The 14,655-nt window shown below is 48.9% G+C and overlaps 1 protein-coding gene across 1 annotated transcript; it reads left to right on the plus strand.

Moving 5' to 3' along the window:
- Nucleotides 1–739: 739 nt before the first annotated feature.
- Tkfc (triokinase and FMN cyclase) lies at nucleotides 740–13,094 on the plus strand. The gene is made up of 17 exons (XM_055613882.1): nucleotides 740–915; nucleotides 4,420–4,609; nucleotides 5,742–5,852; nucleotides 5,946–6,127; nucleotides 7,764–7,842; nucleotides 8,144–8,233; nucleotides 8,771–8,805; nucleotides 8,884–8,968; nucleotides 9,063–9,152; nucleotides 9,769–9,885; nucleotides 10,258–10,377; nucleotides 10,536–10,673; nucleotides 11,508–11,614; nucleotides 11,717–11,820; nucleotides 11,943–11,976; nucleotides 12,085–12,174; nucleotides 12,532–13,094. Exons 1-17 carry the CDS (start codon nucleotides 913–915, stop codon nucleotides 12,691–12,693), a joined length of 1,737 nt encoding a protein of 578 aa, XP_055469857.1. The 5' UTR covers nucleotides 740–912; the 3' UTR covers nucleotides 12,694–13,094.
- Nucleotides 13,095–14,655: the final 1,561 nt, after the last annotated feature.

Genomic DNA, 14,655 nt, shown 5'->3' on the forward strand with positions numbered 1-14,655 from the left:
TAAAGACGCTGTTGGCCAGAGCAGTCAGTCCCGCAGTTCCAGGCCCCAGGCTTCATCAGACAGCCTCCACGCCCCCACCTCCTAACCCCCTACAAGGCGCCAAGGAACAACAGAAGTTGAGGCCTGAAGCATCCGCAGAATGCCAGAGAGGAGCTAACTCCCTATTTTACAGATGAGGCCGAGGCCTAAAGGGATCACTTTAACTAAAAGTCACCCTAGTAAACTGAGGTAGAAATGGGTGGGGCTGGGGCCAACAATGCTGCTGAACCAGGTGGAACTGAAGAGTGATTTATACCTCAGATTTCCCCACCTTGGACTCTGCCTGACTTTGGAGAACTGGATGATTAGTGGGAACAGTAAGCTTTGTATCAAGATTAGACATGAGCTCAAGTCCCGACTCTTACCAGTACCATCTTGGACAACTCAGTCTATATTCCAGAAGTGAAATAGGGTCACAGAGCTGGCTCATTCCTAGTGTGACCAGCCAGCAAGGTGAAGATCCTTGTACACTTTGTCCATTAATGGTATCCATGTAAGATAAGAAGTTACTCTGTGGGTAACTTTGCTTCTTGATTAGGACGCCTCCCAGGCGGAGAGGCAGCTCTGCCGGACGTGAATTGATCTGCATTCTGGCCAGGTGTGGGTGTGAACCTTGATCAGGCCCACGCTGCTCTCCATCCCTAGCTCGTGTACTAGAGTTTGGACTTGGATCAAAGTCTGGGGCAGCTCCCTAATTCTTAAGGCTCTGGAGGCATGATTATACCATTTGGCTGCCCGTGGCTCAAGTCCTTACCACCCCTGCAGGTGCTGCCACCTCCTCTCCTTCAGACCTGGTAGCACTCAGAGGACTGTCCACCCTGCGGCAGCTGGGAGCGGACGTGTGAGCTCAACTTGTTTCAGAGCCTCCCCACCATGGTGAGTCCTGTGGGGATCCCCCTTCTGAGAACCTGGGATCTCTCTATTCCCCAACTGAGATGCTACTGCCTCCTGGGGTTCAGAAGACGGAGAGTTTTACCTTGTATCTCCAGGCCTGGCCCCTGTTCCCTCTTCTGTGGCCCCAGCACTGAGCCAAAACAGGTCTGAGGTTGACCTGAGGCACTCTGAAGCCCCTGTGGCTAAGATCTCAGTCATGCATTTAGGTCAGAAAGCAAGTTACTTGCTGTGTAATAAGTCACTTCACTAGTCAAAGAGGGAACCAGGAAGAATCCGATCTTTGTTTCTCAGGCCAGGCATGTGTGGGCTGCTCCCAGAGCAGAGAACAGCAATGTGGAAGGCTCACAGTGTCCCCAGGCTTTGCTTTAAAACTGATCTTGAACAGATCTGGACTCAGATTTCAGCCTAACCTCCACCACTGTGTCACCACTACAAAGAAGGCTTGACGTCCCTGAGCCTCTCCTCTTCCCCACCCCTGTCTGAAATATGGCAGATTAAGACCTGCCACCACATGGCTGTGCAGTGTTGATCAGACTAGAATCCTAGTGACCTCACTTGGTATCTCCCTTTTCCTGCTTTGTCTTCCCCTTGGGTTAGTGGACACAGGAATGGCTCTACTGTAGGAATGGTTAGGAATCTCTTGAAGGGTGGTGCAGGAGGCTGGGCTTGGAGTTGACACCAACAGACAAGTTCACTGTATATCATGAGATCCCCCTTTCCCCACACTGTGCCCTTCTTAGAGCAAGACCTCTGGCACCCTATATCTGTTTCAGCCACTTGGGAAAACAGCATGTGGCTGGGATGAACCAGGTAGGCCTAGGCACTGGCTGGCTGTGTGACTTTGACCAGGGGGAATAATCTGGTCCTTGTTCCTCAGGCCAGGTGTGTGCGGGCTGCTCCCAGAGCAAAGCACTGCAGTACGGGAGGCCCACTATGTTGTGCTTCATTTTTTCTTTGTGTTAATCTTACCTCCAAAGGATTATTGGGAAAATTTAGTCATGTTCATAAGTTCATAGAAATAGCTCTGGTTCTTAGTGCTTGAGAAATGAAGCTCAGCTGGGCGATTGTGGTGCATGCCTGTAATCCCAGCAATCTGGAAGGCAGAGGCAGGCATATCTGGATTAGCCTGGTCTACAGAATGAGCTCCAGAACAGCCAAGACTACGCAAAGAAACCCTGTCTCAGAAAAAGAAAGAGAGAGAGAGAAAAAAAAAAGAAACGGAGCTCATCTTATTTTGCTTGCTGCCTATTGACGAGGGCTACTCCCTTCATCCTTAAGCAGGTGTTGTGGGTTTGGCCCTTGTTAAATGATGGAAAGCTGGACTGCAAGACCTCAGTGCTGCATTTTCCATAAAGGCCCATATGGGTACTGAGCAGGCTCAGGAAAGAGGCAGGAAGTGTGCTTTGCCGGGACCTGGGTCAGCTGCAGAACACTAGGTGGCGCTAGGATCCCCTCCGATCCACTGTGAGATTCACTCTTCCTGCCTCCTGAGGACAAAGGCAAGGGGCTGCTCTTTTTTTAGTGAGCGTTTTCCATGAAACTGTTACAGGCTGTACTCTAGTAAATCACTGTTTCCCAGAGGAAGAGTTGAGCCCACAACAGATGTTTTCTTTCTGAGTTCTCTCATAGCTAATTACAGGCAGGAGTGGTATTTGATATCAGGTTCCACTGACTGCTTGAGCTCTCACTTTCTCTGGTCCCCACTTAGCTCCCCTCTGCACACCCTGTAAAGACCCAGCTGAACCCAGAGGTATTTTCCATAATTTTTGGCCAGCCATTGTACACCTCCCTCCTGAGTAGGCCCATAGCTCATAGTGCACTACCCTGGCAGGAATGAAGACATTCTAAAGAGAGACATTTGCACCCCTTCCTGTTAGCTATCAGACTGTTAATGCTCCCGACCCCAAGGAATTGAAATTTCCCCAGGAATCTCATGCTGGAGGCAGAGACAGATGGGTCAAGAGCCATGCCTTAACCAGGACTGATTAGGCTTTTTATTTGTTTCAGCTTTTGTTTGTTTATTTGTTTTGTTTTGGTTGGTTGGTTTTGGTTTTTTTTGAGGCGGGGTTTTCTCTGTGTGGCCCTGGATGTCCTGGAACTTGGTCTGCAGACCAGGCTGGCCTGGGGATCCACCTGCCTCTGCCTCTTGAGTTCTGGTAGTAAAGACATGCACCCCACCACCTGGCTTGTTTCAGTTTTTATGTGTCTGTTTGGGATACATGGGTCTCTTGTAGCTCAGGCTAGCCTCAAACTTTATATGTAGCCGATGCTAACCTTCAACTCCTCGAGCCTCCACCTCCCAACTGCTGGGATCATAGTCATATGCTACCCCACCCAGCTAGAACTGCTAGATTATATGTACCTCTTGCTGTCTATTTAAACCTAACCTTGTATCAAGTGCCCTGAAGATGGACTTGGACACACAGTTGTTCCTGCACCTCTTTATTTGCTCCTCTTCCCAGTGAGGATACATTGATAAATTGGTAAATAATAAATAATTTGATAAACTAATAGATTATAATTTATTGTAAATAAATAAAAAGATAAATCTTCTTTCTCTGCTTTTTACTATTGTTTCTTTAATTGACCTATTGAGTATATGTAGCTGAGTCTAGTTTGTTAGGCTCGCAGAGCTGAGGCTTTGCCCCTAATAATTCCTTTTAACAAGATTCTCCCTGTGGCTTGTGAGTCCCCTGCCTTGCTCTCCCTGCCAGCCATATTTCTTAGATCACTGATGCTTCCTGGAACTACTCTGCTGTTGCACACCTCCATATCATAGCTTATGTTTCCTCCTGCCCAGAGCACCCTCCACTTCCCAGTGCCTACATATCTCCTGCTTGTTCTTCACAAAGGCTTCCCAGATCCGTTTGGGAGTCTGAGGTCCTTCTATTATGTGCTGCCATACACATGTGAGTGTCTCTCTCATATAGCATATAAAAATGATATCCTGTTTCCACGGAGGGCAGGAAGAGCATTCTACTCTCTGTGAGCATACAGGGCCTAGTACTGGGCCCTGCCTCCCTGCATGAGAGGTCCAGCTGGAGCACAGACAGCTCAGTTGTAGCATCAGTCAGGTGGCTGTGGGGCTCAGGCTCTTCCCTGTCACAGCCTAAAACTTACAACCTCCTCAAACAGAAACAGACTGAGCCCCAATTTCTTTTTCTTTTTTCTTTTTTTTTTTCTAGTGAGGACACCAACTCCCCCATTTGCTTTCCATCAAACCTGTTTTTCAGGATATATAGAAACAAAAAGGCTTATAAGTTAAGCACTGAATGAAAAATTGAAAGTTGAGAAGGCACAGGCACATCCTCTTGGTAATGACACAACTTGAGGCAGCACTATGTCCTTAGAATTCCTAGGTGGTTTCTGTAGTTCCTCTCCATGCATGAGATTCCTGGGAAAATTGATGCAATAATGTGTCTGAGCAGGATGGGGGTGCCTGGTGACCACACTTGGAACCTCTTCTTTCTTGCTCCTGTTCCGCAGACCTCCAAGAAGCTGCTGAATTCTGTGGAAGGGTGCGCTGATGATTCCCTTGCTGGGTTTGTGGCCTGTAACCCTGACCTGCAGCTCCTGCAAGGGCACCGTGTGGCCCTGCGTTCTGACCTGGACAGCCTCAAGGGCCGGGTGGCACTTCTGTCAGGTGGGGGCTCGGGCCATGAGCCTGCCCATGCTGGTGAGTATCTTGTGTTGATTGTGAGGGGTGCTGGCCAGAGCAGAGTAGGGCTCCTGGGACAACTTCAATGCTTTCTGACAGACAGACAATGCTGAGGCCAGAATTAAGACTGGGCCCAGTCTCCATCCTCTCATGCCCTCCAGCTACCCCACAACCAGTCACAGCCTGTCTCTGCACCTGGATTCTTACAGCCCTAGAAATGCAGAGTTGCTTGAGATAACCTCGGAGGCTCTGCCAGCCTCAAGAGTTGGTAATTTCGAAAGTCCTCCTGACCTGTTTTTTTCAGGTCAGCTGACCCAACACCTCCAAAAAACTTTTCTGACTCTGCAAGCACAAATCAGGACCCCTCTTCTGTATTCCTACCATGCCTTTTCCCACACTGGAACTATCCTAGCTGGTTTCCTGTTTTTTGCCAGGGACATGAGCCCTCATTAGGAGCCCCTACAGAGGCCTCAGACTTCGTGTCATTTGCACCTTTCCTATCCACCCTCAGTATTGTGTTTATTCATTCGGCACATATTAGAGAACCTACTGTATACCTAGCCCTATACAGAGCATGCATCTGAATCAGGAGAGATCCTGCCCCTACAGAATTTTAATTCCCCACTCTGGGAAAACAGATGTGAATAAGCAGTTCAGAGAGCCAGAGGGTTATAGCAGGCAATAGAATAAACAATGAGGTGCAGGAAAGATGACTCAGCACTCAAAAGCTGAAGAAGACCTGGGTTCAGTTCCCAGCACCTACATAGATGCTCTCAGCCAACTGTAACTCCAGTTTCAGGGGACCCACTACCCTCTTCTGACCTCCACAGGTACTAGGTACACACATGGTGTCTTACAAGTTATATATATATATATATATATATATATATAACTTGTAAGACACTCAAAACATGTTTTTTCAAAAGCTTTATGTAAAAAAAAAAAAAAAACAGAAAATGGTAGGAGTAGATAGAGTTCTTCAGGGTGGGAGATCAGGGGAAGTACCTCTAAGATGATGTCTGTGGAGGGGATGAACCATAGCACAAGCACACAGTAGGGCTTACCCAAACATGGAGCTCAGGTGTGTGAGAAGCCCCAGGGAGAACAGGCCTAGATTCTACCCAGCATCTTTACTTCTCTCCATCTCCAGGCTTTATCGGGAAGGGAATGCTGACAGGAGTCATCGCAGGATCCGTGTTTGCCTCTCCAGCTGTGGGCAGCATCCTTGCAGCCATTAGAGCTGTGGACCAGGCAGGCACAGGTCAGGCTTGCAGGTGGGAGAGAATGCTGTGCGTGGGCACTTTGTGGGTGGGTGAGGTTAAGGCCTAATGACACAATGTTACTGCTCCTACAGCGGGCATCCTCCTCATTGTGAAGAACTACACTGGGGATCGGCTCAACTTTGGATTTGCCATGGAGCAGGCCAAGGCCGAGGGCATCCCTGTGGAGATGGTGGTAATTGGGGATGACAGCGCCTTCACTGTCCTGAAAAAGGCAGGCCGGCGTGGCCTGTGTGGCACAATTCTTATCCACAAGGTTAGCCTCCCCTCCCCGGAATACCAGCCATTTCTTTGCCCTGACTCACCAGTCCCCACCATTACCTCAGCCATTAAGTCCAGAATACAGGCATTCTCCACACATGGTCAGTCACCCTCCTAGCACTCCTTCCAGTGCAGCGCACTCCTCTTCATATCCTTCCCTAACTACCTTCACCTTGGATGCTACTGCACTCGCTGCGCTCCTGTTTGCTTCTTGCACTCCTGCCTTGTCAGTCAGTTGTCCACACTGCCCCCAGAGGTGTCTTTTTTAAATTACATAAGGCTGAGACTGGAGGGTTTTGAATTTGAGGCTAGCTTGGATAACTGTGTCAAAATAAGAGAAAAGGTATATATGCCCAATTTTCATCTCTCAGAGAACCCCTTGTGTTCCCACAGTCAGCTCAAGCCTCTTGGTTGGGGGTGCACATCACACTCTTTATTTATTTGAGGGGTGGAAAGATGGTTAAGTAGTTAAGCACACTGGCTGCTTTTGCAGAGAAGCTGGATTCAATTCCCATCACTTACATGGTAGATCACCATGGTCTGTAACTCCAGTTCCAGGGGAAGCCTGAAGAGGGTGTTAGATCCCCTGGAACTGGAATTACAGAAAGCTGTGAGCTGCCATGTAGGTGCTAGGAACCAAACCTGGATCCTCTGCAAGAGCACAGAGTGCTTTTAACCACTGAGCTGCCTCTCCAGCCACTCCACCACCACACTCCTGTCCCCCCTCATTAACTCCTGGTTCTACTGCCCAGCATTCCTCCCTTTCCCTTATGCACTGTAAACACTGGGTCCCTCCCTGTACCTGCTGGGCTGGAGCTCATCTCTGTGGCTTTACATCTGCCACATCTCTGCCATGCAAAAATCCTTTCCTTGACCAGTCGTCTGTGGCCTGGATCACTCCTGACATTCTGTAGGTGGTGCTGCATGCGGTACCCTGCCTGATCTTCTCAGCACCCTAAGCCACCAAGAAACTCCTCACCCATGTGCCACCCTGCAGTCATTTTCAGTGTGTCTCTGCTTCTCTTCTTCAGACTCCAGGTTCATTGAAAGCAGGACTGTGATTCAGCCATCCTTCTTCCTTTCCAGCTCAGTAGCAAATAGCTACATTGTATGCTATGGGAGAAAGGTCTAAGAATCAGGAAATTGATCAGCAATGGGCTGTGTGACACTGAACACATAGCCTCCCTCTCTAGGCCCCTTTTTCTCTCTTTGAAGTCTGTTCCAGCTCCACAAGACTGGGAGGGAGAGGAAGAGAGAGAGAAACAGAGAGACAGACAGACAGACAGAATATGAATGACTATATTTTGTATGTGTTTTGCTGGGAATGGGCTTGATGCATGCTAGACAAGCCTTCTACTATGGATCCACACTCCCATCTCCAAACACAAAACTCTTGAAGACTCTCAGCAGGTATGCTGTGAATAAGGAGAGGACATTCTTCTACTCTAAATGTGATAGACCAGGTTTATTGTAGAAATCCTGAGATTCTCCCTCCCAACAAGGACATTCTTCCCATTCTCTGTTTGGCAACCATTGATCCAGCGACTTCTCTACCCCCTCCCTGTCTCTCTGTCTCTGTCTCTGTCTCTGTCTCTGTCTCTCTCTCTCTCTCTCTCTCTGGGTGGTTACAGGTGGCAGGCGCTCTGGCTGAGGAAGGTGTGGGGCTGGAGGAAATTGCAAAGCGAGTGAACAAGATTGCCAAGGCCATGGGTGAGTGCCAGCCACTGGGATGGGAGGATTGTGGCAGACCCGGGGACTTAGAGCAGGCTCCTGCCAGCTACACCAGGAGCTTTTTTTCCATGTTATTCCCAGGGGTTGGGTGAAGGTCTCCTGGGAGGCCCTGGAGCCTAACAGCCTTGAGTACCAGAGTTTAGACTCTCTTCCTCACTAAGATGAAGAGTTGGGCAGCCTACTTAGAAAGAGGATGCCTATGGCCATGGTATTGATGCCATCCTGGCACCTGCTGCCAGCAGCAGAACCTCCATCTCTTTTATGATTCATTTTTTTCCAGGTACCCTGGGGGTGAGCTTGTCTTCCTGCAGTGTCCCTGGCTCCAAACCCACCTTTGAGCTTGCAGATGATGAACTGGAACTAGGCCTGGGTAAGCCCATGGCCACCATGCCCCTGCCATTCCTGTTCTTTGCCTTGAGTTTTGCCCACCTCTAAGGTCCTGGAGTTGTGTACCTGGTCCTCCCTGTTTATTTGATGTCGCACAGGTGGTCTCCGGATTCATACGTGTACACTTGAGGCACAGCCTAGACCAACCTACCTGACTTTATCCACTTTGCCATTTTGCCCATAGAGCACCGTGTTCCTCCTACCTCACTTTTACCCACATCATTCCATATGCTCCTGCTCCAACCCCAATGTATAGCCCTTTTGGTCCTAAGGACTGACAAGTTCACCTTTTCCCTGTGTGTGTCTTAACAATAGGCATTAGTGTCCTAGGCCTCTGTGACTTCCCAGGTAGCTCTACTGCCACACCATCTGCTGCCCTGTTTTTGTTTTTGTTTTTACCAAATGTCCATACCCATTGTGCCTAGCCTAGTTCAAGATAGCTGAACACTTTATGTGTAATTGATAAAAGCATGAGAAGTAGCGGGCCCTGGGCCTGCCAGTAATGACCATGTCTGTACAGGAATCCACGGGGAAGCTGGTGTTCGTCGGATAAAGGTAAATAGCCTCCCTGCTCAGCCCAGCCAGCCCCAAGGCCTCCCAGGCAGCGCAGCTCACCTATGCTTCTTCTGACAGAGGGCACCTGTTGATCAGATTGTCACTCTCATGCTTGACCACATGACAAACACCTCCAATGTATCCTATGTACCTGTAGAGTCAGGTGAGTATCCTGTTGTCCCAGTCTCCAAGACCTTCCTGCCCCTTTGCACAAAAACCACCAAAAGTCTCACTGAGGGTATCACATCTATCAACAGGTTCTTCAGTGATACTGATAGTCAACAATCTGGGTGGCCTGTCTTTCTTAGAACTGGGCATCATAGCTGAAGCTACCATACGCTTGCTGGGTGAGCAACTACAGGAGGACCCTTAGCCCTTTGTTTATTTGGTTTTTTGAAACAATGTGTCATTGTTTCATAGTGCTGGCTAGCCTGAATTTACTATGAAGACCAGATTGGTCTTGAACTCAGAGAAATCCTCCTGCCTCTGTCTCCATGACTAGCTCCCCTTTGAACCTGGTTTGAATCTGGGCATAAGAAAAGCAGCTGAGGAAGTGTCCTATCATAGCCCAGAACATCAGTCACACAAGCTTGAGCTAAACTGTCAGTTTTGTCACTTAGCTGCTGGGGTCCTGAGTCTGGAAATAATCATAGCAATACCTGCCTTTATAGTGTAGTTATGAGAAGTAAATGAGATTATATATCATATCATAAGATTCCTGGTGCCTACTAAGAACTCAGTAAACAAGTTCTGTTACTCATCAGCTGTATCCTCAAGAAGGGATACATCCAGGAATGTGGTAATGGGCTGTTACTGAGGGATGCTCTGAGGAAATCAGGCCATTTCACTACTCATCAAAGGCCTCAACCTTTTAGGTCCTTGTTTTACTTTGTTTGGTTTTGTTATATGATGCTCTGAGTAGTGCCCTTCCATGCTCACAGGCCTCTGTGCTTGGCATTGCAGAGGACCGTGGGGTGCAGGTTGCCCGTGCCCTGGTGGGGACCTTCATGTCAGCACTAGAGATGCCTGGTGTTTCTCTTACCTTGATGCTTGTGGACGAACCCGTGCTGAAGCTGATAGGTGAGCCCTGGATCCTTGAGGCATTGCTAGAAGGAATCAGCATCCATCCACAGGTTCTATCATAGGGACCACATAGGGCTGATGGTGACACTCTGGGCTGTAGCCCTATGAAGAGGCCTTTTCTGATTTTTTTGGCCTTCAGCTTTCACCTAATTCTGAAAAGTCAGTGTTAGTGTCTTCCTCACATCTGCCTTACTCTCTCCCCAGGGCATGCCTCTGCCCCAATATGCAGTACACACTCATTATATATCCTTATTGGTTTGGACTCCCTTCTTGCAGACAGCTTAGGGAACCAGTCTTTGTGGCCAGGAGGGGAGTCCAGGCCCCACCCCCACCTGATCTTATCTGAAAAAGTTATGTGGCTACCTCTAGATGCTGAAACTACTGCAACAGCCTGGCCTCACCTGGCCAAGGTCCCTGTGACTAGGCGGAAGCGGATCCGGACAGCTCCCAGAGAGACTCCAGTAGCCCCTGAAGCTACTGCAGTAGGAGGTACTGAGCCCTGATGAGGAGGGGCAAGCATCCTTGGTGTTCAAGACTTTGGCGTGTGTGTGGTGGAGGGGAATCTTGACACTTATGCCTCCTACACTGGTCAAGTTTGGCTGTGAGAAGGTCTGACTGGGCCTCTGCATTCTGTCCTCCCTTTCTAGGTGTAGCATCAAAGCAGATGATGCTTGTGCTGGAGCGGGTATGCACCACCCTGACTGGTCTGGAGAAGCACCTGAATGCCTTGGACAGGGCTGCTGGAGATGGAGATTGTGGCACTACCCATAGCCGTGCTGCCAAAGGTTGGCCTCTTTGGGATGCTCAGGAGCACACTAGCTCTTAGATTTGGACATTCCATGAAACAATTTCCAGAACATTTAGGAGCTTTCATGGTGTTCTTGCCTCCCTTCACCAAGTGAAGCCATATGCACACCTTGGCACACCCCTCACCCTGTTTTCCCAAAAGAAAGAGTTTCTCACACTACTAATGGGAGTGATTGCGGAAGGAAACCCCATCCTGCTGCCCTTAGCACTCTCCATTGCACACACCACCAGAAAGTTTTGGTTGTCTAGCTGTTTAAGAAAAATGCATTCAGCTCAGTGGTAGTGGCACGCAGCCTTAATCCCAGCACTCAGGAGGTAAAGGCAAGCAGGTCTCTTGAGTTCAAGGCTAGCCTGGTCTACAGAGTGAGTTCCAGGACAACCAGGGCTACAAAGAGAAATCCTGTCTTAAAAAGCTGAGAGAGAGAGAGAGAGAGAGAGAGAGGAAGGAGGGAGGGAGGGAGGGAGGGAGGGAGGAAGGGAGGGAGGAAAGACAGAAAGAAAAGAAAGAAAGAAAGAGAAAAAGGAAGGAAGGAAGATGTATTCAGTACCTAACTCAAGCAAGCAGCTCTCCTCTCTCTATGGTTACAGAAGTAAATGAAACCAGGCAATGGTGGCTTATGAGAATTTCCAGACTGACTTAGGGTTCTGGGAGAGAGAAGAAAGGGAAAAAACAAAACAAACAAACAAACCCAAGCACACAGAGAGCACATCCCTCAGTAAATAAGACTAATCAGGAAAACACTAGCAGAGACCAGGGAGAGAAAATGAAGTGGACAGTGCCTCTGAAGGGCTACCTGTGTCTATACCTGCAGCCATCCAGAGCTGGCTAAAGGAAGACCCAGCTCTAGACAGCCCTGCCCAGGTACTCTCCAAACTGTCTGTCCTGCTGCTGGAGAGGATGGGAGGCTCATCTGGGGCGGTGAGTAGCAACAGGCCCTGGAGGGACGGACTGATGGAGAGGGATGCAGGCTTGGTTGGGTACAGGCCAGCTCTATGTACTCAGCATTCTGGTCCTCCCCAGCTCTATGGCTTGTTCCTGACTGCAGCTGCCCAGCCCCTCAAGACCAAGACTGACCTCCCATCCTGGTCTGCTGCCATGGATGCCGGCCTAGATGCCATGATGAAGTGAGCCAGGGCCCCATGTCTTTACACCAGGGGTGTGCTGGAGAGGTGATTGATAGATGTTACCTGCTCCCAGCCATGCCCTGTCCTAACAACTAATGTAACCACCTTGCTCATTCTGTCAGGTATGGAAAGGCTGCACCAGGAGACAGGACAATGGTATGTACTCAGGGTATAGCCACCCCCTGATCCTTTAGAGTCCACAAGCCCTAAAGCTACCGTAAGTAGGAGAGCTTCTTCTCAATCCCCATCTCTGACCTTGTCCAGGTGGATTCTCTGTGGGCAGTAAAACAGGAGCTCCAAGCCTGGAAGAGTACAGGGGCCAGTTTCCTTCCAGTCCTGACTAAAGCAGCTGAGGTGAGTGAGGCTCAGCTGGACAATCAAGGAGCTACCAAGTTCCAATCTCTAGGTGGCCTTAAGCAAGTTAATGGCCTATTTTCATCTTCATTTTCACCTATAGGGGTGAGTACCTAGCTCAGAAAGTGCTAATGTGGCTAGGAAGATATATTGAGCCTAGCCTAGTACCTGGGCTTAGGAACAGCAAACATGGGCCCCTTTCCTTGCTAGAAGCAGATGAGAGGTGACCTTTCCACTTGGTGATGGTACAGAGATTATGGCAAAATGGAACAAAGGGTCTAGGCTCAGATTTCAGGGCCCAGTGGGAAAGGAAAGACTGAGTGTCATGTTCTGAAGCCTCCTACCACACTTTCCTAGAGTGCTGAAGCTGCAGCCATAGCCACCAAGAACATGGAAGCTGGTGCTGGAAGAGCTAGTTATATCAGCTCGGCACGACTGGATCAACCAGACCCTGGAGCAGTGGCAATTGCCGCCATCTTCCGTGCCATCCTGGAGGTCTTGCAGACACAGGGAGAATGACTGCCTTTTTCCTTCTCAGCGACTTTCCCTATGTGTTCCTTCCTCTCACCTTCAGATGCTCACCTGTCCCTCACTCAAACTAGTGCCCATCCTCTGTGTGGAGCAGGACATCGTCCGCCACACCTCCAGTACTGTTCCATGAAGATAGTGCCTGCCTGGGTTAGTCACATGCCCCACCAGCACCGTTCTTTCCCTCCTCAGGAAGACGAGTCCCTCAGGTCATATCCACCCCACTGCAGCCAGCTCTGGATGTCCATGATAAGGTTCTTCCTGGGTACAACACAGACTCTAACTGTGTATATCATTTTGGTTTCAAGACTCCAGGCCTCTTCCTCTGGAAGGCCACCTTTACCTAGTCAATGTGTGAAAAAAAAGCTAATAAAACCCATTAAAGCCATAAACTTCCACCTCATCTTTGGGAATTTATTCCTGGTTATGGTGACCATGAGCCATCTCTTGGCAGGCAGTTCATCACCCCGGGGGCTCCCCTGCCCTGCCCTGCCCTAGCACACAGCATGCCAGTATATAGCAGAGTGGCAAAAAAGGCTTTTCTAAGTACCAGATCAACAACTGAGATTCTTCAGAAATTACACAGGCATTGGGTCTCCAGAAGAAATGGACTCGTGTATTGACGCTCTGGTACAGCTCATACACAACAGTCATAGCAGCCCCAAGGTCTCGAGAGCAATCACTACCTACTCCCTGACCGAGAGGCAGATGACTGGTGTCTGGGAGACACCATACATACAGCTTACACCAGGCATGACTTCAGTATAGAGAGGTGATTCAAGGCACTAGCAAGTCATATCCATGATATGAAGTCTGGTTCTGTTTTAAGCCAGCAAGATGGTTCAGTGGATAGTAACCCGAACACCTAACAACTTGAATTTGAATTTGATCACCAGATCCCATTAGACGGCTGGAGATAAAGTTGTCTTCTTGTCTGCACATGTGTCGTAGCCATGAGTGTGCCTACACAAAGTAAGATTTTTTTTTTTTTCAGAATGGTAATCATCTCAGGGATGTGAAGACTCAGCTGCAGAGAGGACGCTGAGCAGCCTAGTGTTCTAGTGCTGTCACCAGAACAGGGTTAGCATTGGTGTCAGGCACACTCTCCTCCTGCTGTGTCACCATCTACAGCTGGTCATACTAAGAAAGTGACCCCATCATCTATGTTACTCAGATTAGGCATTGAGATCCTTGGCTTCTAGACCTAGAGCCCCCTGTTAATCTACTCCATCAGAAGGTGTTGGCAACAAGGCTGGGTATCAGCATGTACAGACGCATGTGCACAGCTGGGGAAAAGGCTGGTATCAAACACTGACTTGTGGATCCCAACTCTGCCATCACCCAGCAGAGTGACATCAGGTCACTCTAATTGCCTGGCCCCCTCCACTCCTTTTTGAGTCTTGTTTTCTAGACTTTAAGGCAGGGAACACTCCTTTTCCTAACATAGTGCACAAAACCATCCCCCAACATCCTAAAACCATTCATTATGAAGGACAAACGCAGATTTAAGTAGCATACAATTCCAGGAACACAATTATGGATTTCTGGTTGGCCTTCTCTGCTTCTGTAAGGGTCAAGCCTGTCCTGAGGCCTTTGTAAATTGCTGAAACTCATTTAAACCACAATGTCCTGTCAGCAAAGAAGGCTTCTGTGTTCCAACAGAACTCCTAAGCATGAAACTTTATCCCTAATGTGATGGGAATAAAAGGTAAGGCCTTGAGCCCAGTCTGGTGGCTCACACCTCTAGTCTTAGTACTCTGGAATGTACTAAGATGCAGGTGGATCTCTGTGAGTTCGAGGACAGCCTGGTCTACATAGCAAGTTCCTGGTCAGCAAGGGCTCCATAGTGAGACTCTGTCCCAAAAGTAACAACAAAAAATATGTAGGGCCTTTATAAGTGATCAGGGGTGAGGGTGGGACCAGACCCTTCTGAATGGGATGCATTCATCATTT

Source organism: Psammomys obesus, unplaced genomic scaffold, assembly GCF_907164565.1.
Source record: "Psammomys obesus unplaced genomic scaffold, mPsaObe1.curated_primary_1811, whole genome shotgun sequence".
Taxonomy (NCBI): domain Eukaryota; kingdom Metazoa; phylum Chordata; class Mammalia; order Rodentia; family Muridae; genus Psammomys; species Psammomys obesus.